At 51.1% G+C, this 26391-nt stretch overlaps 6 protein-coding genes across 6 annotated transcripts; 3 read left to right on the forward strand and 3 right to left on the reverse strand.

Moving 5' to 3' along the window:
- Positions 1–3554: 3554 nt before the first annotated feature.
- KVR01_003145 (uncharacterized protein) lies at positions 3555–6707 on the forward strand. Its single transcript, XM_044794066.1, has 4 exons — positions 3555–4959; positions 5027–5385; positions 5466–6087; positions 6256–6707. Exons 1-4 carry the CDS (start codon positions 4825–4827, stop codon positions 6364–6366), a joined length of 1227 nt encoding a protein of 408 aa, XP_044648160.1. The 5' UTR covers positions 3555–4824; the 3' UTR covers positions 6367–6707.
- A 299-nt stretch (positions 6708–7006) lies between these two features.
- On the reverse strand, positions 7007–14363 carry KVR01_002249 (uncharacterized protein). The gene is made up of 4 exons (XM_044794267.1): positions 13806–14363; positions 13364–13704; positions 11218–13294; positions 7007–11160 (listed from the first exon to the last, which is right to left on the reverse strand). The coding sequence occupies exons 1-4, from the start codon at positions 13896–13898 to the stop codon at positions 10687–10689; spliced, it is 2985 nt and encodes a 994-aa protein (XP_044647264.1). The 5' UTR covers positions 13899–14363; the 3' UTR covers positions 7007–10686.
- On the forward strand, positions 7534–9756 carry KVR01_002018 (uncharacterized protein; the record flags this gene model as incomplete). The annotated part of the gene is made up of 1 exon (XM_044781733.1): positions 7534–9756. The coding sequence occupies one exon, from the start codon at positions 7534–7536 to the stop codon at positions 9754–9756; it is 2223 nt and encodes a 740-aa protein (XP_044647033.1).
- A 335-nt stretch (positions 14364–14698) lies between the features above and the next one.
- Positions 14699–17788, reverse strand: KVR01_003242 (uncharacterized protein). Its single transcript, XM_044789242.1, has 4 exons — positions 16358–17788; positions 15930–16285; positions 15375–15734; positions 14699–15314 (listed from the first exon to the last, which is right to left on the reverse strand). The coding sequence occupies exons 1-4, from the start codon at positions 17462–17464 to the stop codon at positions 15161–15163; spliced, it is 1977 nt and encodes a 658-aa protein (XP_044648257.1). The 5' UTR covers positions 17465–17788; the 3' UTR covers positions 14699–15160.
- A 501-nt stretch (positions 17789–18289) lies between these two features.
- KVR01_003775 (uncharacterized protein) lies at positions 18290–20399 on the reverse strand (the record flags this gene model as incomplete). The annotated part of the gene is made up of 5 exons (XM_044781808.1): positions 18290–19026; positions 19084–19445; positions 19502–19543; positions 19601–19867; positions 19921–20399. The coding sequence occupies 5 exons, from the start codon at positions 20397–20399 to the stop codon at positions 18290–18292; spliced, it is 1887 nt and encodes a 628-aa protein (XP_044648790.1).
- Positions 20400–21215: 816 nt separating this feature from the next.
- Positions 21216–25052, forward strand: KVR01_003909 (uncharacterized protein). Its single transcript, XM_044793502.1, has 5 exons — positions 21216–21886; positions 21997–22467; positions 22522–22555; positions 22837–23322; positions 23386–25052. The coding sequence occupies exons 2-5, from the start codon at positions 22046–22048 to the stop codon at positions 24838–24840; spliced, it is 2397 nt and encodes a 798-aa protein (XP_044648924.1). The 5' UTR covers positions 21216–21886; positions 21997–22045; the 3' UTR covers positions 24841–25052.
- The last annotated feature ends 1339 nt before the right edge of the window (positions 25053–26391 follow it).

The raw sequence follows: 26391 nt of genomic DNA on the forward strand, positions 1-26391 counted from the left end.
TAATAAAAGAGTTTTTTTAATAATTAAAGAAAAGTATTTTATTAAAAATAAACCTATATTTAGGCTTAAAGTTAATTTTTATAATAAATAATACTTTTAATATTATAAAGTAAAAATAATTAAGGTAATAAATATAAAAGGTATAAAGTATAAGTATCTATCTTTATACTTTCTTAATTTTAATCTTATTAAAATATATTTTAGTAATTTAAAGTACTATTTATATTATTAATATTAATATAAATTATTAAATTATAATTTAAATAAAAATTTTACTTAATTTCTATTTTTATATTTAAAAGATTAAATTTAAGGTTAAAGCTATTTAAAAATATTTCTACTATATATAAATATTAAAAGAAAATATAAAATAAAGTAAATATAATAGTCCTAATTAAAAGTTATAAAAATTAAAATTAATAAAGTTTTAATTAAGTAAAATTATATAAATAAAAGAATATTATTTATAAATTAAATAATTAAATTAATAATTAAAGGTTAAAATAAATAAATTAACTATAAATAAATCTATTTAATTAATTAGGTATTTAATATTAAGTATTTAATTTATTTTATTTATTTAAAATAAATAACTTTTTTTTAATTACTTTCTATTATTAACTATATCTTTTATATACTTAATTATTACTTCCTTTATTTAAAAGTTTTTAAAACTTATTATATAACTTCTTTATTTTATTAAATAAAAGGGACTACTTTAATAGGTTTTTAACTTTTTATTAAATAGCTAACCTAATTATAAAGTTTAATATTAAATAAAGTTAATTAATTAGTTAAATAACTTTTATAGGCTTTATAAAATATATATTTTTAATATTTATTTAATAATTTATTAAATAGCTATTTAATAGTTTTATTATAATAGTAAGTTCTTTTATTATTATTATTATTAAAGAAATTAGTAAAATTCTTCTTCCTTTTTAAGTATAGCTTAATTAGTATTTTAACTAATAAAATAGCTTTTAGGTTATATTTATTAAATTAAATATCCTCCTTTTTATAAAGCCTATAAAGGTTAAGCCCTTTATATTTTATAACTTTTATAAATTATTTAAGTTAAGCTTTTTTTAATAAATTTTTAAAGTACTTTTAAAATACTTTTATAATAAACTCTTAATATAAAACTATTTTATTTTCCTTTATTTATAATAATAATAATAAAAGGATAATTAATAGTTTTTATTTCTATTATAAACTTTTAAGTACTATTATTATTACTATTAGTAGTAATAAAATCCTATTAAACTTATAAGAAAAAGCTAGTAGTAATAATAGTAATAATAGCTTTATTAAGGCTATTTAATTATATTTAATTTTAGGTAAATTAATATTAAATAATAAATTAATAATTATATTAATATTACTTTTTTTTACTTTTATTTTTATTATTTCTTTCTAAAAGAAATAAGGCTAACTTATTATTATTAAACTCTTTTTATTAGGTTTTATTTAAGCTATCTAATAATTAAAGAGGACTTTTAATAAATATCTAATTATAATATTATTTATTATAATTATATTAAATTAATTCTTTAAATTTCTATTAAATAAGTTAATATATATACTATTTTATTTAATAAAATATTATTATTATAAAGAATTCTCTTTATTTTAATAATAATAATTAGCTTTATAATAATTACTTAAAGAATATAATTATATTTTTATTAGTTATTTATACTTCTCTATATAGAGTTTATTTTTATTTTTATTTTAACTTTTTATTTAATAGTTATTAATATAAATTAAAAGTTTTAAAATTTAAGTCTTTATTAAATATATTTATATTTATTATCTACTTAACTATTAATAAACTATTTCTTAAAGTAACTACCTATTAAATAGCTAGTAATAATTAAAAACTTTAATTAATAGTTATTTAATTAAATAATTATTTTATAATATAAATATTTATAACTCTTATACTAGTAATATAACCTTATAATTATATAAAATTAAAAAAAGGGTCCTTAAAACTTAAAAGTATATTTATAATATTATTATAATTAAATACTTTAATCCTTTTATTAATATTTTTCTTATAATTTTTAATTATAAAGTTAAAAACTTCTAGTTTATAAGTTAATTAATTTTAATAAAATATTCTTTAACTTAATAATTATATTTAAATAATCCTTATACTTTCTTTTAATTAAATTTTTAAATAAATTAATATAATTTAATAAAAGGCTTTAAATTCTTTAACCTTTATTCTTTTTTAATATAATAGTTTATTTTTAGGTTATATAATAAAAATAATATTAGTTTTAGGCTATAAATTTTAATAAATAAAATTAAAATTAATTTATTTAAATATACCTATATTAAAAGGTTAATTAGGTAACTTTTAAAATACTTAATATTATTATTATTATTATTTATTAAAAACTCTACTTTATTAATAAAAGGGTTTTTATTATTAGTACCTTTTAAAGCCTTTTTTTCCTTATTATTAAATATATCCTCTTTATTATTAACTTTAATAGTATTTTTTTATACCTTTTAAACCGCTTAATTTATTATAATAGCTTTATTTTAGGTAGTTTTTAAAAGTATTTATAAGTGTTTTTAAATAGTTTATTAGGCTTTAATTACCTTAATAGTTAGCTTTTAAATATATAACTATTTAAATAATATAATATTTTTATTAATAAACTATATAATTTAACTTTTTAAATAAATTTTATATAGTAAGTATTAAATAGTTTAGACTTAATAAATTAGTTTAATAATATTATTTATAAAGTTAGCTAAACTAATATTACCTTATATTAAAGTAAGTAGGTTATATATACCTTTATAAGTTAGGCTTAAATTAATTATATAAAATTAATATAGTATTACTTTTACCTAATTAGGTAATAAAGATAACTTGTTGTTAGTGTTAATAAGGTTAATGGGGGTGTTTTAGTGAGAATGTTGGAGTTTCCGCCCTACTAGTGAAGTTTTGGTTTAATTGAGGAACAGGGGGTATTTAACTGGGGGGGGGGTAACTCTCGTTTTTCCGAGATAGCAGAAGAGGAGTCTATGCTTTGCAACCACCAGCCATCGTCAGGACAAATGCTGGCTCAGCGTGGGGCGTACCTCCCTGCCGCAGCAGCATTGCAGCACCCCGACCGAGTTGCGAGTCCACAACGAATCCTCTCTCCTGCTGTTCCAAGACTACTGTATATTCGGAGACGGGGGGTTGCCATCGCTTTCTTAGGCTAATCTTTGTCAATCACAGACCGAAATGCCGTCTTCGGTCCGTCATCACTCAATCGGATCCGCATTGGGCCCTGCATGCGGGCCTGGCCCCCTAGGACTATTGGCTTGAACGACAGGCCGAAAAGATTGCGTAGCATCCATTGACGCCAGTGTGCTGATCCAGCTCTGGCACGGCATCTCACCACTCTCAGCCCAACATCCTTGAACACCTCTGCGTCCCTACCTCGTCTGCCCCGTGCGTTGGCCGGTTGGCTGGGATATCACGCATTTCGCTCACCGTGTTCCCTGTCCTGCACGTTGTGTGGCGTGTTACGCAGTATTCCAGCCCGTCTTGTACCTCCTAGTCGTCCTCTGCAACTGACCAGGCTCAACAGCGGAAAGGATGAGCTTCGTATGCTGGCCGGGGCGGCCTACGTGACCGAATATCAGTATCCGTACCTCAACAATACCCCCCCTCCCCGTGCACGCAGCCCCGAAATGACACCTCTCTGTTAGATTCACCGCAACATCATGGGGCGAGGAAACAGTGCGGGAAAGACCATAAGCTCACTCTCCACCTTTGTTCTGCTCGTGTCAAACACGTCCGAGATCGTGATTCCAGTGTGGCCGCCTTATTTTGTATGCGGCTGGACTCGCAGCCCTCCCTGAGCAAACATGCTTGTCACTTTAGTCTTTCGGACAGGAAATTGCCAGAAGTGACAGTGGAAACCGCCCATCAGGTCTTTCCATTGCAGACACTAGCCTCCGAAGATTCCCACTCACCTCTTCACTAGCGTCCCCTTGTCCATGTCACTCTCATGGACAAGGTCAATAGGGACCCACCCCCTTCCCATTCAACCCATCCATTCCCGTTTCGTCTCCAGACTGTCGGATCCATTCACTTGCTGTCAATACCACATGCCACAAACCTAGATAAGCGAGGCATGATTCCCTGCTCGAGACTACTTTCCCAGATCCTCGCTTAACCTCGATTACCCTACTCTCCTGCTGGCCTCCCATCTGTTTCCTTTGCCCACCTCTCCCACCGTACCATCGCCTTGCCGAGCGGTCTCTGCACCAGACTCAAGCCCAGCCTACCCTAGTGATGGCGGTGCTCGACCCTATCTTGTCCCATTCTGGGGGAATAATGGCGACTGCTTTCTCCCTCTCCAGCCTGGCTGTTCTCCTTGTCCTAGGCCTCCTCGGATTCTTGTCGGCCTCGACCTACTCCACATGGCGCCGTCTCAAACACATTCCTGGGCCACCGTCCGCTGGTCTCAGCAAGTGGTGGATGCTGCGTAACACCCTTGGTGGGAGCATGCATCTGGCTCTGAAGGCGGCCTGCGATACCCATGGTAAGAGGTGGTTGGTTGGCCACAGCCCAGGCCCCCAAGTTCTCGGATCTCTTTCTCGTCAACACCAAACGAGACATGCAGATGATGGTCCTTGCGCGCCAGCCTGAGACATCTGTGTAGGCCGAGCGCATCGCGGCAAGGGAGACAGACATGCTGTTGGTCAAATTCCGAGCATTGCTGACTGGCGGTTGTGTGTACAGGCCACATCGCCCGCGTCGGACCCAAGACGCTCGTGACGGACGATCCGGAAGTCGTGAAGCGTATGTGGGCCGTCCGCTCCAGATACAAGAAGGCTGATTTCTACGACGCCGTCCGGTTCGACCCCACCCGTGACAACATCATCTCCCAGAGGGACGATGACCTGCACAATGAGCTGCGGGCGAAAATGGCTGCAGGAGTAAGCAGTTGTGTACCCAGTCCCATTCCTGTTTTGACACTAGCCGCTAAGAATTTCCCATCTGCAGTATGCCGGGAAGGAGAACGAGGGACTGGAGCGCGGAATCGACAAGGGCATCATGGCGTTCATCGGTCTCATTGAGCGCGACTATGTTTCCGAGGGTGCCATATTCCGCCCTATGGATCTGGCTAGAAAGGCACAGTACCTGACCATGGACATCATCGGCGATATTGCCTTTGGTGCAGACTTCGGCCACCTCGCCCAAGATGCCGATGTTCACGAGTATATCGCTAGAACTGAGGCTAGCATGCCCGTGATGATGATTGTCAGCGTCCTGCCGATCCTGGCGAGGGTGATGCAGCTGCCGCTGCTCCGTCGCCTCATGCCTTCAGAGGAGGACCCTCATGGGTTTGGAAAATTCATTGGGTACGTCAAGACGGGGATCACTCGACATGTTGCACTAGCTTGCTTGACGCAGGGCGTGGCTGACTGGTTCGCGCACACAGCGTGGCCAAGCGTGTGGTAGCTGAGCGGCTCGGACCAAACGGAATTGACCGCAAGGACATGCTCGGGTCGTTCCTCAAGCACGGCCTGAGCCGGGAGGAAGCCGAGGGAGAAGCTCTGGTCAACATAATTGCGGGCTCTGACACAACCGCCACGGCTATCCGGACGACCATGCTCTACCTGATGAGTTCGCCCCAGGCCTACAGGAAGCTCGCACACGAGATCCGCACAGCAGCTGCAAATGGTCAAATCTCCAGCCCCATCACGGACGAGGAGGCACGTACCCTCCCGTACCTGCAGGCGGTCATCAAGGAGGGGATGCGCGTGTTCCCGCCCGTGACGGGCTTGATGCCGACAATCGTACCTCCCGGTGGCGACGTCATCCGTGGGATCCCTGTGCCCGAGGGCACGGAGATTGGTTGGTCGGCTTTTGGGGTGCAGCACAACAAGGGTGTGTATGGCCTCGATGCGGAGACATTCCGGCCAGAACGCTGGCTTGAGGTCAAGGACGAGCTGCTGCTCCAGGAGATGACCAGCACGTGGGAGCTTGTATTCAAGTACGGCAAATGGCAGTGCCTTGGAAGGTCTGTCGCCCTGCTGGAGCTGAACAAGATCTTTGTTGAGGTGAGGTCCCCAGTCCTCAGTCCCCAGTTCTTAGTCTCCGGATCGGCAGCTGGCCCATAGCCCATCAGCTATTGTCAGCCACGGGCCGCCGAAGCCCCGGTATCTTTGACGCCCAGCTCTGCCTCTATTTGTCTTGGGTACATGATGCTGACTGCGCTTCGATCACAGCTTCTACGTCGGTACGATTTCGGACTGCTCAACCCCCCTTCACCGTGGAACTCATTCAGTGCTGGAATCTTCATCCAGTCAGAGCTCTGGGTCAAGGTGACCCGGATCTGAGGATGATGGGACCAGCACTCGATATGGGTGACCCTCGCCAAGTTGGCCCTGAACGTGCACATGACCTTGTCTTTGTTTCCCAAAGTTTACTTTCACATACCCAGGGTGGCAAAGGAATTTTTTTATTCTTCTTCAAATGGCAAATTAAGCGGGCGTAATCGATGAATTATGGCTTGGCCAAGCAGTGCATCCGGCAAGGGTGGCCTGGGTTCACGAGGATGTGATGCCATTGCGTGTGAGTGGTCGGGGCAATGTCAGTAGAGATGGCAGCAGAAAAGAGTGGTTAGACTCGGTCTCGGGCAGAGGAATACCCCCAAAGAATTAAGCTGTGTATATTTCGTAAATGTCTTCGGAGTGCCGGCGACCCCTCCCAGCAAGCAGGCTTGAAGGTGGTGTGTGGGTGTATCCCTGCTTGTTGTCCCACCTGCTCCACGATGATGAACCGCTAGAGCCTCGCTTGCGCTCCTATCCGTCTCGCTTATGCCCGTCAGAACTTGGAGCTGGGGCCGTGGGCGGCAACCTTATTGCGTGGATGCTTGATCCCTGAAAGAAATGGGGAAGCAAAAATAAAAGACTGGGGCCCCTTCAGCTACTGGAATAATTCTCGAAGCTCGAGCAGCCACCTCCTACGTACATGGCGCGACATGTTCGACCACAAAGTACCTTCCCTTCCTTCGGGTCCCATTGAGTGAGTGCATTTGCGAATCGTGCAGCCAACACCCGACCGGGCTCGATTGGGCTCGACCGGGGAAGAAGCCGCATTGCATTTCTGAGACACACCACTTTTTTTCAGCTCGACACCCACAAGAGAGCAAGCAAGCAAGCTGGGCCCCACGGCAGCAGCCCGGGACAAGCAACAGTACTGTCTGTACAGATACTTGACATTGACGACGGGCACGGCACAGTCTCCCCAAACATCCACATTCACACCCACACCGCCCCCGCCTACCCCCCCTTTTATCCATGACCCGACACGGCAGCTCTCAAGGTTGTGATGCAGGCCACAGCAAAATTGTGGAACAAGTCCTGCAGTAAGCCGTCACGTAACAACACCCAGGCCCCTCGGCAGATATCGGTCCCGCCTCTTACCCCCGTCACACACGCACTTACTTGCACACAAACACACGTCTCCGCACTGCGAGCCCGAGGGGAGGGGACGACGTGGCCATGGCAGGCGCACATGCACATGCAGGCGCACATGCAGCTGTGAGGTTGCGCGCCCTCTGTGCCTCTGCGGCCGCGAGCATCAGCGAGGAGTGCGACCACATCCTCCGGATGGGAACAGCAGCAGCACTGGCCGCCGAGGGCAACAGCAGCCGGCAAGGGGAGAGGAGGGAGGATGGTGGATCCCCTGCTGCTGCCGGCGAGGAGGTACTGGTGGGTGGTATGGGCCACGGGCCCGCACGAGACGATCGCGACCATGTCATGACCGCTGCTGGGCTCGGCCTGGCCGACTGTGGTGAGCCGCTGGTGCATCTGCTGTCACGGCAGGCGTCACGACTAGCTGCTCTATACGAGGCTGCCATGCCTCTATCCCCTTCTCCCTCGTCGCCTGTAGCCGTCGGCCCGGACGGGTCTGCCGGGCAGCATGACGGGCGGCCTAATGCTCCCACGCGCCCGTCAGCACAAGGCATGCGGCAGTTACGCGGAGGCCTTGACGACGGTCTCGTGCTGAAGCGGCTCGACGACATCATATCGATTGCATATTCCAAGTTCTATGCATACCTGTACAAAGACCTCCCTCTCAGCTGGAGGCAGCTGTATACGGACGCCAGCATACTCAGGTTCGGCTACCTGTTCCTGTCCCCGTCCCAACAATTACGGGAACCGACCGGGGGCGGGGCTGATGTGACTGCGCCGTCAAGGCAGGCTGCGAGAGACGCAGCCGAGCAATCAATACAGGAGATGGTCAGGACCTTGGACTTGGCACTGATACTAGCCGGCGCCGGTGGTGTTGCGCGTGGCAGGAAATGGATCGACACAGCCTTCGACCTCTTGGAGAGTATCTGCGATGCCAACAGCGCCGGTAATGGCTTGCGCGCCATGACGGCCTCTGACGATATCACGCCACCGCCGGCGAAGAGGTCAAAGCTCGACCCGTCGACTGGCACAGCGGCGCCGGGGCGAGCATTGGCTTCCTTCTCCACGCTTGAGCCTTTTACACCACCGGTCAAGAATCCCATACGCCGCGTCTCTGCAGATGTGATGGACATGGCATCATTCCAGCAGTACCTCGACCGTGCAGACCCGCATCGAGGTCCCGAGCCGCTGATCCTGACGGGCCTGTTGGAAGGCTGGCCAGCCAGGGGTGCTCGGCCATGGGATAATCCAGATTACCTGCTGTCGCGCACCTTTGGCGGGCGGAGGCTGGTCCCCGTGGAGATCGGCAGGAGCTACGTGGACGAGGGCTGGGGCCAGAAGATAGTGACCTTTGGGGAGTTTCTGAGGGATCATATCGACCCGACCTCAGTGGCTCCTCCTCAGTGCCAGCCACCACCAGCAGCCCTGGTACCAACAGGCCCGGTCCACGAACAGCAACGCACGCCGCAGGCAGGTGATAGATCAGATCCGGTCCATCATCCTCCCGCGCCTCCCGCTCCCCCCTCCTATCCATCCAATATCGCAAGCCGCCCGGCAAAGGCAGCAGCAGCAGCAGCCGAACCACCACCACAACCACCACAACCACCACCACAACCGTCACAACAGCCAAGAAACACAGTAGCCTACCTAGCACAGCACCAGCTCTTCCTCCAGCTCCCGCAGCTGCGCAACGACGTCCTCGTCCCGGACCACTGCTACACGGCCGCGCCCCGCCACCCGACCGACCCCGCCCAAGACCAACCAGAGCTCGACGCCCCGCTCCTCAACGCCTGGCTCGGGCCCCCAGGCACCATCACGCCCCTCCACACCGACCCCTACCACAACCTGCTGGCCCAGGTCGTCGGGAGGAAATACGTGCGCCTGTACTCGCCTGCCGACGCCGCCGGTGTGATGTGCGCGCGGGACCGCGAGGGCGGCGTCGACATGGGCAACACGAGCGCCTGGGACGTGGGCGTCCTCGAGGGCTGGGATATCGACCCTGGCATGGGCGTCGACGCCTCGGCGGCCTCCCCCGCCGGCGGTGGCATCGCAGGGGACAGGGACCGCGACGGGGGCGGGGGCGGGGGTTTCGTCAACGGGCAGGGGCCTGCTGCTGGTGAGGGTGACGACGAGGGGGAGGCGGCCGCCAGGGCTCGCCAGCAGCAGCAGCGGTTCCGCGCTGTGCCCTTTGTCGACTGCATCCTCGAGCCTGGGGACACTCTCTACATCCCCATCGGGTGGTGGCACTACGTCAGGGGCCTCAGCGTCAGCTTCTCGGTGAGCCTCTGGTGGAACGGCGGGGAGGAGTAGTAGAGTAATATGGGTAATAATAATGGTAGTAGTAGTAGTAGTAGTAGTAGTAGTAGTAGTAGTAGTAGTAGTAGTAGTAGTAGTAGTAGTAGCCCGGGGTCATTCGTTGGTATGTAGGCAGGCAAGGCAGGCATAGACAGGGCTCTCACCCTGTCCGCACTTGCAGTCTTACTCGGCTCCGGTTTCCCTGGGAGGCAGTGATCCGGTCGAGCAAGCGCATATTCAAATCTCCGGGCCAAGCCTGGTTCCACGCCCCCGACATGCCCTCACATGCTTGGCCTCCCTGTCTCTGCATGCCTTCTCTGCAGGTCTAGTGGCTGGAACGCACATGTCAGCTCCAGGGGCAGGCAATCCTTCTCCTTCACACTCACTCTCTGTCCGGCTGGAGCTGTGCCATAATCTCCACCGGTAGTTCTCTTATTTCCAGTAAGTGAGCACAAGTCACTGCATCACAGCTCGGACTATCGTCTCGCGAGGCATAAGACAGGTCAAAAACCCTTGCTGGTGATGCATCGCATTTATAAGTATCTCTGCCTAGAGTGACTCGGGACCTAACATGCACCCGCAGTGTCACTTGTGTGCGCCGCCCAAGCATCATCATTCTGGCCCTACGTGTGCGCGCTTGGAATTCCCCTCTCAAAATCATCTGCTGGATATGCAAATCTGCCAACAAGTCAGATAGTAGACTTGCGGGCATAAGGATAGAAGCAAAGCAGGTAGAAGTCATGCGCCCGACGCCGGCTATTCACAATTGTGTTCACCTCCCAGTCTCGCCCTTTCCTGCGCGTACCAAAAAAGAAGAAGAAAAAGAGAGGCTCACCACCACAACGGATGTCTCCCTGTTATCCCATCACGTCGTGTGATGTGTAGGCGTGGCTACCCACACCTACTCCGAAACCGCCCATTTCCCACGAACCCCTCTTCGAAAATTTACAGCCGCCCGGTGACGACCTCCCTCTTGAAAATCCGTACACCCCAGACATCGTAAAAATGAATGTTGTCGATAGTCTCGAGTTTTGACCTGCCGTCCAGAGTCGTGACCCCCTCCTCGTCATCCTCGTCGCTCTCGCTACCCAGGTCGAGGTTGTCCGTTGTCAGGACAGGGAAGTGGTCACCGTTAAGAAAAGTCGTCAAAGGGACGGCCTTCTCTTTGCCCTTTGACTTGGCCGACTTGCCCTTCACTATCTCCTTTGATATCTCCTTCAACCTCAAGATGCGCTCAACGCGCTCACCGTCGTCAATAGCGAGCCACTCGAGCTTGAGTTCCGGGTAGTGCGACAGCGTGTCAATAACGAACCGCTTCGTTTCGCGCATAACCCAGACGCAGGTGTCGTCGTTGCGAAGGTTGATAATGTGCAGGGCACGCAGGCTCACGAGGCCGGATATATGCTGCAGAGTCGTGTGCTAGAAACCACGGTCAGTCATCACTGCCTGCAAAAGAGACGTGGGAAAAGGACTCACGATAGCACGAATCCCCATATTGACGGCCAGCTCTTCGAGTTTCTTGCCACGTCTGCAAATGAGCAACATAGCCTTGTCGTCAACATCCCACGTCGAGTCTTGCTGGTTCTTGACCATGAGTCGCTTCAATGTTGGCATGTGCCTCTTTAGCACCATGCGTCTGATTTGATCCATCGAGATGGCTGTCTTTGGCGCAAACGGCTCAGGTTTGTACTTGTCCGGCCGCTCAAGCATGAACAGCTCGTGGAGCTCCTCCAACTGGGAGGCGAACGTCAAAAACGGCACAGAAACATTGTCTGTGAAGATCTTGCGCAGCGCAATCGGTTGCTGTTTGTTCTCTTTGGCGAGCAAAGCCCATATGGGAGCCTGGTTGCCGACGTTGAGTAGCGTGATACGTCTCAGAACGCGAAGGTCTACGGCTTTCGATAGAACCGACGCCTTGACGGGGATAAGGTAGATACCGAGCGTCTGCAGGCTCAGTCCTCTGGTCGACCGTGCGTATTCAGTAATGCGGCTCGGAACGCCATGGCCACCTCTCAGCGCTGCGGCAGGATTCTGATTTTCCGCGTCTTCGATCTCAGCTGCTACGGTGGCCATCTCGCTCTGGATGTCTTTGATATTGGTGCTGAGCTCGGTCATACGCAAGCTAGCGTCCTTCATCCGGATCTCCGATTTATGACCTGGGGCAGTAGGGAGCTCCTGGATCTCCTTGTGTAGTTCTCCAGCCTCAACTTCGAACGTTTCTAGCTTTTCGGCCAGCGTCTTAAAGTTCTGCTTCTGGGCTGATAGGCTGGCCGTCGTGTTGGGATCGTTCGAGCCCAGAGCTAGAGGAGTATCACCATTTGCCGAGGCGTTGTTGGTTCCACTGCCATTAGAAGTGGATTCCTTGGTTGGGGCCACTTCAGTCCCGTTAGCAGGCTCAGGTGTGGCGATTTCCGAAGGTTCCTCAACAAAACTATCATCCACCGGCTCTTCAATGTTGATGTCATCCGGATCGGCGTCTTGCTCAAGCTCCTTGCCTTTTGGCGTCTTGGGCTCGAATAAACTGCTTTCGCCCGATTGAGAATCCTCAGCCTTTGACGCATCTGGCCCGGCCGTGCCATTGGTTTCAGATCCGCTGGCACTCGACTCTCCATTAACCCCGTTCTCCTTGGGAGCGGCTGCCCTGCCTTTCGATTCATCGACATAGGTTCTCGCCGCTGCCTCTATCGTGTCAAGAATCTCCTGCTGGACCGCACCGAAGTCGCCAGACCCGGTTAGATCGTTCATGAGTCTCTCTGACACGGCCTTGATAGAAGTGATGAAGCGATGGCCAGGGTCCGTCGACTTCCCCTCGCTCGCGGGCTCGTTCTCCGTATCCCGCGGCTTCTTGGTTGGCTTCTTAACCACATAAGGCTCCACGTCAAAGATTCGACCCAAAACCGACTCTTGAGTCTTTCGCTCCTCCTGGGCACGGAACGCCCTGGCAGGTCCACTAAGATCGTCGTACGGGGGGACGGGGGGTGGTGCTACCACTGGGACAACCTGGAACTCATCGTCGGGATCCGAATCATCGGGGTCGATGTCCGGTGGCGGTTTGCGCGCACGCATGGCCATGTTGTGCGAGAATGACAGCTTCAGCTTGGACAGGGTTGCGTGAGAGTTTCTGACGCAAGTCTTGAGCTCGGTAACCACGTCCAGGTCGTCAATGTCCAGGACGGACAGGGTCTTCAATTCCTTGAAACCTGACAAAGTCGGCGGGTTCTTGGACGATGGGGATTTCTTGAACGGCTTGATCCTAGCAGGTGGCTTCGGCGGCGGCTGCAAAGGCGGTAGCGACGAGGTAGGCGGAGGGATATAGAACGGCGGAGGTGGGGGCGGAAGCGCAGCAAAAGTCGGCGGTGGAGGCTGTGCATCAAGGAGTGGAAGATGATGCGAGGAAGCGTTCGGGGTCGCACCGGGTGGCGAAAGAGGTAACGGCGGGGGGTGCTCGTACAATGACGGGCCTGCCTGGAGACGAATGTGAAGATGCGACAGGGTATCGATACTGTGGAGCGCCTTGTATACCGGCCGACTGAGCTCGACGCGAATGTTCCATCTGCGGCAGAGCAACTCAGCACGTGCAACTTGGACCATGAAGGAGCGTGCGATGATACTGCGGCCTTACCTCAGAGTCTCCAGGGCTCTTGCCTTGCGCAAGGTCAGGAGGAGAAGAGTGTTCAGGAACTTGCCGCAGCTGACGCTGTACAGGTAGGGTTTGTACGCCGTCTCAGCCTTGTCGCCGGCACTCAGAGTATCAAGCGATATGTCTCTGAGGTGTTTCGCATAGTCATAATCGCTGGTGACGAATGTCTCCAGACCGCCCGCCAGCCCGTCTATTGGCGAATCGAAGGCGGGGTCGTCCTCATCGGGAAAGACAATGTGGAAATTCCGGTACAGCTCGGCTGCAGCCAGGGCTCTGAAGTGTTTGGAGACGAGAGACAGGCAGATAAGCTCTGGTTGATGGCACTGCGGCTGTGGTTCAGCTGGATGCCCTCGTCACGGCCGGCCAGATGGAGCTGGCGCATCAGGCACGGGGGAGGGGCCCACCCTGGGCGCGGGGCGCTTACATGACTGATGATTTCCTTCTGCAATTCCTGAGGCAGGTCTGTGAATTGGAGGCCAGCAGGCGGGGCAGCCTGGGCGACAGTGTCCGACGCCATCGCAGGAGGCTGGTGGGCGTTGCTGAGAAGTCAGAAGCGAGATCGGGCCTGATGCTGCGACGAGGTGATTCGGTTGTCGGCAGCTTGGTCTCTGGGTTGGTTGGCACCTTGGCAAGGTATGCGAAGCAGGCCGGCGGCGCGCCAAAAACTCGAGGGGGCTGCTGCAGACGATGCAATTACTCCTGGTCGGCGCAGAGGCAGTGAAGCAGCTGTAAGGTATTGATTTAAAGAAAACCGTACAAACAGAAGGAGTGAAGATGCTTGTCGAGTGAATCAGAACGTGGGTGAAAGGACGAATTCGACCTTGGAGAGTCAACAAGAAGCGGCCCACTCACTTTTGCCCGCTGAGATCGACGGGGCGCTAGGAGGACGGCGGGGGAGAAGCTGGGGCGAGCGCTTCAGGATTGGAGAAGGTCCCCGCGGCCAATCACCCTAGAACCGACAGGGGTCGTAGGGGTTTGCCAAGTCCACGTCAAGGCATGGGGAGCTTACTGCTCAAAGCAGAGGGAAAGTACCTCCCGTAGTGCTATCTCGCAACTGCTTTAGAAGAACTAGTCCTCCAGAGGACACTACCATAGGCTCTAGCCCCACCGGAAGTTCTCAAAATCAATATACCTCGAATTAATTCACGCTTCAGTCGTAAGTGTTTATACAGGAGGCCTTCCGATTGGAGGTTTTTTCATGGGGTACTGATCTCTTCTGAGCAGGATATCTATCATGCGGCAGCCCAATACAGGAGGCTGTTCAACAGCCATTCCTCCTAAAAAAAGGTTCATGTTCACAGGACCATCAGGTAGGAGCATTTGCAACAGTGATTTATCCTATAGGAGCTCATCATGCTAGGGACATGACTGGGTGCACCTGCCTACAAGGAAGCCCTGCGCCGTCAACTGTGAGCCACAACAGCGGAGAGCGGAAACCTCCAAAAGGAGGACAAGAAGCAGGCAACTGATTCATTTCAGACCGGCAGGCACGATGTGGCAACATGGACGGCCGTATGACACAAGCAGAAGGTTGGTTTCATCGGCGGCCAGCTCTTCAATGCTCCGGGGATGAAAGCAGTCGGGATCCATCGTAGCCATCCAGTCAAGCGTATGCCAGGTATAGGGTTGCTCCCTGCACCGCTGCCCCAACGCTCCATTCTCTCCTACCGGCAAGGCTGTCAGTGCTGTAGAGCCCCATCCCCCAAGACCTCAACGTGCAAGCACGCCCTGTGTCCAAATATGCATTGAGCCGTGCAAGGCCGGATTGCCCTGCAGTGTTTAGACCAGATCCCACTGGGCGAATATATCCCAGCCCATCCCGATCCTGCCCTTCTTTGACAAGAATTCTGCCTTCGTCACTCCTCTGCCGTCCGAATCACCGAATTTCGAGAGGGACATGAGCTGGATGCTTTGCCCAGGGCTTCCGAGGTCCCTACAAATTCAAGCATTAGTATATGGCGGCAGAGGTCTCGTGATGGGGGCAAGCACGCACCTGGCTGGTATGTCACACCACCACCAGAAACCATCATTATCACAGGGAACGAGATCATCTTTCCGCCCATCCACACCATGAATTTTGATCATTAGGAGTCTCGGCTTTCCTTGTCCGTGTCTCTCGCTCGTCCAGTGCTCGCACACCTTGGCGAACTGGAACCTCACAACCTCACCGCTGTAGACGGGTATCTTCTTGTCCGCCGGCGACGACAGCCACTCGTTAATCCCCTCTTCAGTAGCGTTGCCAAACCACTGAGTGCGTTCACCTGTCGAACCACCCAGGTAGTACTCCTCCCAAGTAGGGGTGCGCCCGTCATCGCGAAAGAAGTGTTGTGGGTTTTCGGGAAAGTGCTTCATCCTGCATACTATGTTAATCACAGCTGTCATTTTAGCAGCAACATGGGCTGGCACTGCTGCACGAGGCCAGGGGTTTGGGGACCCGCGAAAAGCTGACAAGCCATCTCCGCTGATGCATTGCGATCCATTGCAGATGTACAACGGCACCCCAACGTGCTAGGGGATGACATCATGCAAAGAAGATGGAAAATCTTACCCGAACTGCTCGTTGCTGGTTATGAACTCGTGTGGACTGAAACTCTTTTTATAACGCTGGTCCGAGAGATGCCCTGCTCCCCAGCAGGGATCCAGGAGCTTCCAGTAGCCGTTGTCGATCCTGACTGCATTCCAAGCGTGGCCTGTGGCATTGCGTGGAGGTGGCCTTTCCCCTTGCTTGAGAGGAGAATAGCCATAACCTTTACCATGGCCCCCGACCACGATACATTCCAGCCCAGCCCGCTTCGCAATGGCCTCGTAGACACGGGCATAGCCCTCGCAGACTGCCCTTCCCGAGAAAATGGTATCGCTCGCTGTACCCCTCGTGATACAACCGCCAAAGAAACCTTCGACGTCCTACTCTTTGTTAGTGATGTGTACACCGAAGTTAGAAGAACGAACAAAGTGCAGTTGGATCAGAATACGGACATATGCTATATTGTGATGACACCAGGTGAATATTGCACGAGCCTTGTCTGTGGGCGAAGGAAAAGGTCCGCACAGTACGCTGGCTAGGTAGCCCACTGGGTCACGACGATCCACGACCGACGACGGATACTGAGCTGCAACGCTGTCCGGCGCCGAAAAGTCTCGACAAACAAGACATGAGTTCCTCTGCTGTGCCGCACTATTCGCCGCTGACGCATCAATCTGCGCCGCACTAGGCCGCGACGCCATAGGAACCGGCGGGGGAGCATCGTTCACAGGGTCTGCTGGCGTCCCTCCCGACGTATCCCCACTGACCTCAGGGATCGTCCTGATAAACTTGTCAGGAGGCGGGGGCAGACGACGGGTGGGCTGCGCAGGAGGAGAAGACGCGTCTGCTCCGTTGAGGCCGGGCGACCTGGCCGGCCTGCTGGGGAGCCGAGGCGGCAGGGACGGTCTCGGAGTACTGCTTGCCTGAGGCAGGGCGGGCATCGATCGTTTGGGGAGCAGCGGCGGCCTCGCAATCTTTGCCGAGCTTGCTGCCCTGGCGTCCTCGGCCTCCTTAGCCATGGCTGCCTCCCTCTCACGTCTCGTTGGCGGGAGTGGGGGCAGATTGGCCTCTTCCAGAGGAGGCGGCAGCTTGCGGCCGTCATTCTGCCAGTGGTTGGTTGTCTGGCCCAGGGACAGTGCAGAAATACTCGAGGAATGAGACTTCACAGACTCGTTGGAGTTGCGGCGTGGGCCAAGTGACTGAGTTGAGGGCCTCCTGGGGGGCAGGGCGGGTGATATCTGATCAGATGGCCGTCGCTGGGGAGCGAGGCTGCGGGGGGGGGAGTTCCCATTTTGTGGTTCGGTGTTGCTCCTCTGTGGTAGGGCAGGCGGTGCCCTTTTCGTGGGCCTTGCTGGAACCACCGGTGTCGTGTTCTCGGTTGGCGAGGCAGTGTTCAAGCTGGGAGAGTTGATCTGGCTGGGGGGTTTTGATGGTGGCCTGTTTGGCGGGGGAGGTGGCGGTGGCCGCTTGGTGGGAGCAGTGAAGTTGCGTTGCTGGTTCAGCGCGGCAATCCTCTCGGCCAGGGAATTAAATTGAGGCTCCTCGGTGTCAGCCATCATATTCAAATCATTAAAATAGGTATGATCAAGGAAGCAAGTTGCAGCGAGAAAAATAATGATTAGATGAGAGAAGTCAGCAACGCGTGGGGTAAAACCAGACGGAACGAGCGACGGCCTAGGCTGCAAGTCGGCGGTGCAGGCTGGTGCTATGTGGTGCAGGCTGGTGCAAGACGAGATGGCAACTGATCAGCAAAAAGCGGGACACTGAGCCCCAATTCCACGCCCTAAATGCAAGAGATCGAAAAGAAGGAACCAGTCAATCTGGGAAGCGGTAGGTCGGTGGCAGAAGGTGAAGAGAACAATTTCAATGTTTGCTGCTGCCGTCAGCCGCAACGCGCCCAAGTGCAGGAGGAGTCGGAAGGAACAGGTGCCTGCACGGATCATGCTTGTGGGAGCACAGCCTCTTGGGTCAACTAATCAGAGCCCTCCTTCAAAGGCGGCGCAGCGAAAATCAACCATGTCCTCTACATATCGGTCGTGCCCCTCACCAGACGGTAATACGGCAACCTGATGCCATCTGCATGTCATATGTGGAATGCAGGAGCTTCAAACGTGACGCTAACAATTCCAGAATGACTTGGATACAATTCACGACACCATATCCATCTCCCTTGCCCTTTGATACAATGTTTGATTTCCCAGTTGGCGCATGTGTTGATACTGCTGCGGGTACTGTTGTCCGTAATTACTAAGTATTAATACCCTGTAGACCCCTCCTCCACTGTATCCACTCTACTATATAGTATCCTACCAGATTCTCAGTCTATCTATCTATACACGATGTGCCAACCGCCATAATTAGATGCCATAAGCCATTATTCCTAACTATTTAGCAGCCCTGCTGCTGCTCGACGGGCTCGTCCTGCCCTCCCCGGCCACTGCCAAATCGGCATCTTCTGGTGTCCTTGACTTTTCTGGGTCAACCTTCGCTGTCTCTACGGGAGCGCCCGCCCCGGGCTTCTTGATGCTCTTCCACTCCACGGCCAAGGCGCAAAGCAGTGCAGCGAAAGCAAGGCCCATGGCGGCCAAGAAGATCCTCGTCAGTGCGTGGTTGTACGCATCGAGCACAATGGTCAGGTCCTTGGCCGGTACCACATCGGCCAACTCCGTCGCACCGCTCTCCACGATCCGAGCCGGGTCAATACCAGAGACACCTGCCAGTCGCGAGACGAGCAGGTTGCTGAGAATTGCCTGCCCGACGGTCGTGAAGATGGCACCTCCGAGCTGCTGGGAGAAGAATATGCAGGCAATCCCCATCGACACGTCCGCCATGGGCAGGACAGTCTGCACGGCCAAGCTACCCGTTTGCATGCCCATGCCGAGGCCGAAACCAGACATGAATTGGTAGCCGACCCAGTGGCTCTGAGGGGCGCCACGGGTGAGGGTGCTCAGCAGACCTTCGCCAGCAGCCATGATGCATGGACACAGCAACATAGAGGGAACGTAGTACCCTATCTTTGCGGTTGCCACTCCATTGATCAAACTCGATGCCAAAAGGGACAGAACCAGTGGCAATGTGTAGATACCCGATTTGAAGGCACTCACTCGCTCCACAGTTTGGACTATACTTTGATCAGCAAACCCTACGAACAACCAAGAAACCAGGCGACAGCACTTACACCAAAGTGGGAGGTAGTATACCAGCATGAGCATAGAGCCTGCGATGAAGAACGTGAACCACACCGAGAACAGCACGGACCGCTGCTTAATGACCCTCGGTGGGATAGAGGCAGTATCGGGCATGATGATCTGTACAGCAGCAAATGCCAGTGCTAGGACGCCACAGAGAACAAGGAGCAAGATGATGCGCCAGTTGGCCCAGGCGTATGTCGCGCCACCCCACTGGAGTGCGAGAAGCAGGCAGACCACGGCCGGGACGCAGAAAAATGTACCCAGGGGGTCGAGACGCTTGATGTGAACCATCAATGGAGCTGGCTCGGTCTTCTTGGCTGGTGGGTTCCAAAAGAAAATCATGAAAATCCTTTTGCGCTCGTTAGAAAGGCTAACTCGACTGCAGTATGACATGTTGGAACTTACAGCGTGAAACCTCCGATGGGAAGGTTGATATAGAAACACCATCTGTTAAAGGCAGCTTAGCGTATGCCCAGCCGGATTTTCTGGCGGGATCGAGCTCACCTCCATGTAAGTGCGCTGCTGGTGAAGGCACCACCGAGTAATGGGCCCAAAACCGACGAAATCCCAAACACCATTCCAAACATGCTCTGGAACATGGGTCGCTTAGGCAAGGGGATCATGGGGATCATGATCATCATGGCTCCCGAGAAAATGCCTGCACTTCCAAAGCCGGCCACGGCTCGACCGAAAATAAAGACGGGGGAGGTGGGAGCAGCTCCGCATATAGCTGAACCAACCTCGAAGATAACCACAGAGGTCAAGAACGTCCTAAAGAGGCTCGTCAGCGGACAGGACAGGTCGACATGTTTGGTCAAACATACCATTTCGTGTTGTAGAACTTGAACAAACGACCAAAGAGAAGTTGAGATGCCGATGTCGTCAGCATATACGCGGAGCCATACCAGCCAATGTCACCCTGGCTGTGGTATTCGTCCGTAATTCGAGGGATCGCAGTTGCGACAATGGTACGGTCCAGGGCAACAAGGAAGAGAGCCAGGAAGTTGGCCAGCAACGTCAACCAGAACCGAAGAGTCTTGGGCTTGTATAACGTGTCGGGACCTGGAGCACCCGGGCCGCCCAGGCCACCAGGACCTTGTGGCACTGGAGGCCCCTGTGAGATGGTCTTTGGAGCCTCATTTTGAGCCGACGAGCTTTCTGCCGGGTCTCCCATCACATGGGGGCGATTTCGACCGTCTTTCTCGCGTTTCTCGAGGTCAAGAGCACTCTCATTGCATCGAGGCTTCAAGGAAGAGGCCACTTGGGTATGGCTACTAGCCAACGACGTGGTTGAACGATTCATTTTGTAGGCTTAAAAAGGTCTATCCTCTGGTATGGTGTGCAAATAGATTGGCTGGTGTCAGGTGGTCAATGGAAAAGTGAGAGACAAGTTACACAATGGCTTATGAAGACGAGGAAGAGAACCTATCGAGGAGACTGATAGGTTGGCTGGTCGAAAAGCAATAGCAGCAAGGGACAAAGGCAGAGACCTGCTGCCCTAGGACGTAATCAGAGACACCGGTGCATGATATGAGCTGTACCCGGCGGTTGAAGAGAAGAATCACTTAAGTACTATATGCCATGCCCGACCATCTTACCGCGGCTTACCTCGACGCCGTCGCCGCCTGGGCCCATTGCGGAAGCGGGCCAGCCAGTCTATTAATGTAGCCTGTGCGTTTCGGGGACTGAGCGAGAAGAATGCTAGCACAGCAGCCATCATGGATGTCGGTGGCACAATCAAAGGGCCGTGACTGGTAGATATTCAAGTTGAGGTAGGTGCACCTGTGGTCAGACCCTGGTGCTTCTGGAGTTTCCCCAAGGTCGGCTCCGGTGAGGTCGACTAGTCCCTGCGGATACGCCGAAGCTAATCTGGCGGACGGGCTTCGGTCCCGAGGTACAATGGAGTTTATCTAAGAATATGGGACGACGAATATGGATAAGTGATAGAGAGGTACATTACCAGCCACCAAGATTACTAACATATACAAGTCTAGTCCCATCTGCAGCGGCTCTCAGCGGTACATTCCCGAGATCCCCGACCGTCATACAAGCAAGCCAAAGATAGAAGGAGGGGGAAGAGAAACGGGCCAATCCTGCTGGCCGCTCGTGCAACGGTAGCAAAAGGTCTTCCATTTCCAGTCCCCCGTCTTATCCCATCTCTTGCGAGGCTGAAGACGGTCACCAACAGCCAAGCCAAGCCAGACCAAGCGAGGACAGAAGGAGAGGGCGTTGGCAGAGTGCCAGAAGTGCCAGAAGTGCCTAAAGTGCCTAGCAAGCAAAGCGGAGAGCGCCTCCGTCGACACGTGCCCGCTGCCGCCCTCAGCATTCCAGCCGCCCGCCTCGTCTCATCCCATCTCTTGTTCACGTCCATGTCCATGTCAAAGCTCGTCTCGTCTCTGTGCTCAGATGCAGCTTGAGCCTGTTGCTTACACGACCACGACGATCGACGCGAGCTTACCCAGGATATCGTGCCGTCACATTGGTTAATATAGCACACTGCACTGTGACGGGCACGCCACCACGGCATCTCCCTCTATCGGCTACAAAGACGGTGCCTCGTGGCCGGCAAGGAGGCCGAGACAAGACTGACTGACTGCCTGCTGCCCCAACGCTAAGCCTGCATTTGCCTGCTCGCTTAGTCGTTCGCCGTCGACGGACACTTGAGTACTCCATCGACACCATGACATAGTCGCCATCCGCGCGCCTACTCGACACGCCTTGCCCACTTCCCGACCGAAACGTGCAGGTACACGCACCTACCTAGCCACACACGCGCACTGGTCGGCCGTTGTAAGAATATCCTCCCCCGTCTGCGTTCGGCCCTTGGCCCTTGGCCCTTGGCCCTCTGCTGGCTCAACCTTCGGATCCGAGGCTCTGCTTCAGCTGACCGGAACCTTCAGTCTATGCTCATGCCACCCCGTCTGCGCCGTCCAAGACAGGAGACGCACAATGGCGGGCCCTTCCCCTGACATGCCCTCCTACCCCTTGCCCCAATCTAGCCATGTTGTACCCGAAGCCTCGGTCATGAAATTGACCAGAGGCCACTCATGCGTTCTCTGTCAACAACGTAAAGTCCGCTGCGACAAGAACAAGCCTTGCGCAAACTGTGTCAAGGCTGGTGTCGACTGCAAGGTCGTCCCGCCTCAGCCACCTCGACGTCGCAAGAAAAAGCCACAGGAGAGAGAACTCGTCGACCGCCTGAGGAAGTATGAGGCCCTGCTCTCTCAGCATGGTGTCGACTTTGAGCCGATTGGCCAGCATCTCAGGGCCTCCGATATAGCCACCGATGAGGTCGACGAGATCGAGCACGGTATCGAGGGCCTAAAGACATCTCCTTCCTCGACAGGACAGGATGGCGCCTCTGCCGACAAGTAAGGCCCGCATCTCTCTTGGTCACTCTATCTTACTGACCAGACCTCAAAAAGGGCGCTTTCCAAGTGGTTCCCACACTATAAAGACGTATGTTTGATATCTCTCACCTCAGATTCTTGTCCCTGCAAGACAACCCTATTCTTAAACCCCTGTCTCTGGACCATGACCCCCAGGGCCGATTTACACTACTTTCTATTACCCCCGTCGCTCTGTCACTCGATCATGGCATCTTTCAGCTTGTGGGCTATTTTAACATGTTCCTGCCAAAAATGCCGGTGGTGTGAGCCGGTCCCGAACATGGCAGCTTGCCATGTGGTCCTTGATTGTCTCCGCCTGTTGACAGAACAATCGTTAACGTTCTCCGTCAGCAGTTCAGAACACAAGATGCCCAGTTCAGGGATTCTTCAGACGATGGCTCCGATGGTCCAATGATCCATCATGCGTTCGACAAGATGTTTGATGGCCAAGATGGCTTTCCGTTCGTCATTGGAGGGTCAACTTCATCCGTCACCAACCTCCACCCTCCAGGCGTACAAATATTTCAACTCTGGCAGATCTATCTTGAGAACGTCAACCCGTTATTGAAAGTGACGCATACACCTACTATACAAGGCTCGTTGATCGAGGCAGCTGCCAATCCCGCAAAGATCGCGAAACCACTCGAGGCCCTCATGTTTAGCATCTATTTCATCGCTGTCATATCTATGACTGAGAACGAAGTGCAAGAGACCTTTCACGATGATAAGAATCGACTCCTCTCCAAATACCATCACGGTACCCAGCAGGCCCTGGTCAACGCTGGATTCATGCGGAGCCCCGATCTTGTCGTCCTACAGGCATATGTAATGTATTTGGTGTGTGGCCCTCTCTTATGTGTACTCCTAAAAATGGGGGCTTTCCTTGTCTAACGAAAATAGCTCTGTGTCCGCCAATACACGGACCCACGCTCTTTGTTTTGTCTAATAGGCATTGCTGTTCGCATTGCCCAACGGCTGGGGCTTCACCGAGACGCGGAGCAGTTCCATCTTGCCCCATTTGAAGTCGAGCTGAGGCGTCGGCTCTGGTGGCAGCTGGTTGTCTTCGACAAGAGGATCGCCGAGATCACAGGTTCGACAATCACTGCCCTGGCATCCAGCAAGGGTGATTGCAAGTGGCCCCTGAACATAAACGATACAGACCTACACGTCCACGCCAAGGATCGACCTGCGCCTCACATCGGACCCACCGAGATGCTATTTTGCCTGACAAGATTTGAATTAACAGCTGCTGTAGACGTTGAGGGCATCCGACCGGCACCGAACCTTTCAGCGACCGGTGGCAAGCCGAAGTTCCAGTACAGCGCGTCGCCACATTCCTCCGACGTCGTGACGAACGCCGCCAATCACAACCTACCGCTCGTAGATCTAGACAGCTATGTGGCCTGGATTGAGGACAAGTACCTGAAGCACTGCGATCCAAAGGTCCCCTTACACCTCTTCACCCTACTGATGACCCGGCAAGCTGTCTCTAAACTCCGCATCATCGACTACCTCTGTCACGGGCATCTACAACAACATCCGGACCCCAAAACCGTACCAGCAGGCTCCGAGCGCGCATTACGCGAATCTATATTTGAGGAAGGAGTGCGCGTGGTCGAGTATGATATCATGATCCAAGGGCATGAGGCCCTCCAGGGTTTCAAGTGGTTTACATTCATGCACTTCCCCCTGCCAGCATATATGTATCTGGTCGGGGAGTTGAAGTACATAACCAGTGGCGATATGTGCGAGCGAGCGTGGGCGGCGATACTCGAGGACTATGACAAAAGAGGATTGGTCAACAATCTGAGGAGCCCGATGCACACAGCCATGGGTGGAATGATGCTCAAGGCTTGGGATGCATACGAAGCAGCCAAGAAGCAAATGGGTAAACCCTTATCACCACCGCCAAAGATCATTGGGATTCTTCGAGACCGGACAAAATCTATGAACACGAGTAGCAAAGATGCCTCCTCCTCATCACAACATTCAGGACCAGAGTCGAGCGGCAGGGTCAATGTCAGTGCATCGAGTGGCCAGGGTGGCTACGTCGGGCGGCAGCAGCAGCAGCAGCAGCAGCATCAACAACAACAACAACCCGATATGAACATACATAGCGCAGGGAGTTCGCCGCCGATTGTGTCTGCGCCTGGCGCCGGTGGGATGGAGTCCATGGGCGGTGCGATGTTCCCTGGTGTCGGCTTTGAGGGGATCAATCCGCACATGTTCAACTCTGGGGTCATGCCTAGTGACATGGATTTTGGCGCCATGGATTGGAGCTCGGTCTCCACGTGGGGAGGTGCCTTCGCTACAGGATACGACCCGTTCACACAACCGGGAATGTCAGCACCATAGACCAGGCTCGCACTCTGAAAGGAACCAATGGGCCGGCGGCCATTTCGTCCGCGGCCGGCATAGCTTGAAGAGGTTATCACGGTGTAATTGACGACAATGATGTTGACGAACTTGCAAATTGTTATACCCTGCTATCTTGTATATATAGGCGCTATTGACAGCAACATACTACTCATTGAGGTAATACCACATACACGCCATCCGACTTCAAATCTTTGACCCTCCTAATCCTGCTTCCATCATGAATAGCTACAAGGAAGAAGAAAAAATGTTTTCAAAATGTTAGGCACGTCAGTAGCCACTGCTGCTGCGGCTTGTCTGTTCTGCAGTTTTTAATTCCCACTTCTGGCTCAAATTTCTCGCTGTAGCGAAAACCCATAAAGATGACCCCCAAAAAAGCCCGGTCCCCCCCCCCCCAAAAGCAAGCGGGCCGCGACAACGCAGGGATCAAGGATGGGCGGCCCGCCGCCTGGAATCGTGGGGGTGGTTTCTCGGGGTCAGGGGGTGTGGGTTTCTGTTCAGGACCCGAGGGACTGGACACAGGGGTGACCTTATACTTCAAACTAACCTAAGCACGGGCGGGCGTGGGGACCGAGCCCTGTCTCGAGACCAGGGGGCTTTGACAGGCTTTGACAGGCTTTGACGTTTTGGAGAAGCGCCGCGAAAAAAGCGCCTCGCAAGCCATCATTTGGCGTTCCTGGTTTCCTCATTGGTCTCCGAACAACGTGGTGTTCCACATTCTTTGTTTGATCGAGACGAGGTGCCAGCCATGTCAGCTTGTGCTGGGCGGGCGCGGAGATTCCCCATGCTTTGGACCGGTGGTGGGAGGGGGCTGGCTGTTTGTACATACTTAGTACCTAGGTAGGCAGGTACCGGTATGCAAGTACGTATATAAGTGTGTACCTAGGTAGGTAGGTACGTATGGCTTCGTCTGCGCCTTTTGTGGCAACACTATCTTTGCGCCCCAATTGAACCTGTAGCTTGTGTATCCACTTCCCATGTCATTCCCATGAATACAGAGACTGCCAGTGGGATAACAAAGCTATCTCACACAGTTTTGGGAGAGTCCTATACACCCGGCAGGACACGCAACGAAGCGTCTCAAAGGCCAGACCTAAGTTCACAGGCCAGACCTAAGTTCACACGTGGCCCACCGCGTCCAAGTGGCTCTCACTTACCGTCATGCAGTATATTAGGATGATGATAGGGTCAAACATGGGCCGACCCAGTGGTACTACTGTCTTCTACACAATCAGCACTAATCAACAACAAGACAAAGCCGCTACCGTTGACCACACCCGTGGGTTCAGACGTGTCGTGTGTGGCGGCACAGTCAGATATTTGAACATTCCGACATCTGACTGTGTGATGGAATACTTAAGTTACAAGTGAGAAGCCCAAACGACAAGGAATTCAATATGATTTGAGAATGGGAAGAGGCGAAACGCCAATGCTCCACGTGGCTATCCGTATATGTCAATGGCTTGGGATGATTCCATTGACCAGGCCATGAGTTGGTGATCGACCTAAGTTTTCCTTTTCTTTTCTTTT

Source organism: Diaporthe batatas, assembly GCF_019321695.1.
Source record: "Diaporthe batatas strain CRI 302-4 chromosome Unknown Contig00003, whole genome shotgun sequence".
Classification (NCBI taxonomy): Eukaryota; Fungi; Ascomycota; class Sordariomycetes; order Diaporthales; family Diaporthaceae; genus Diaporthe; species Diaporthe batatas.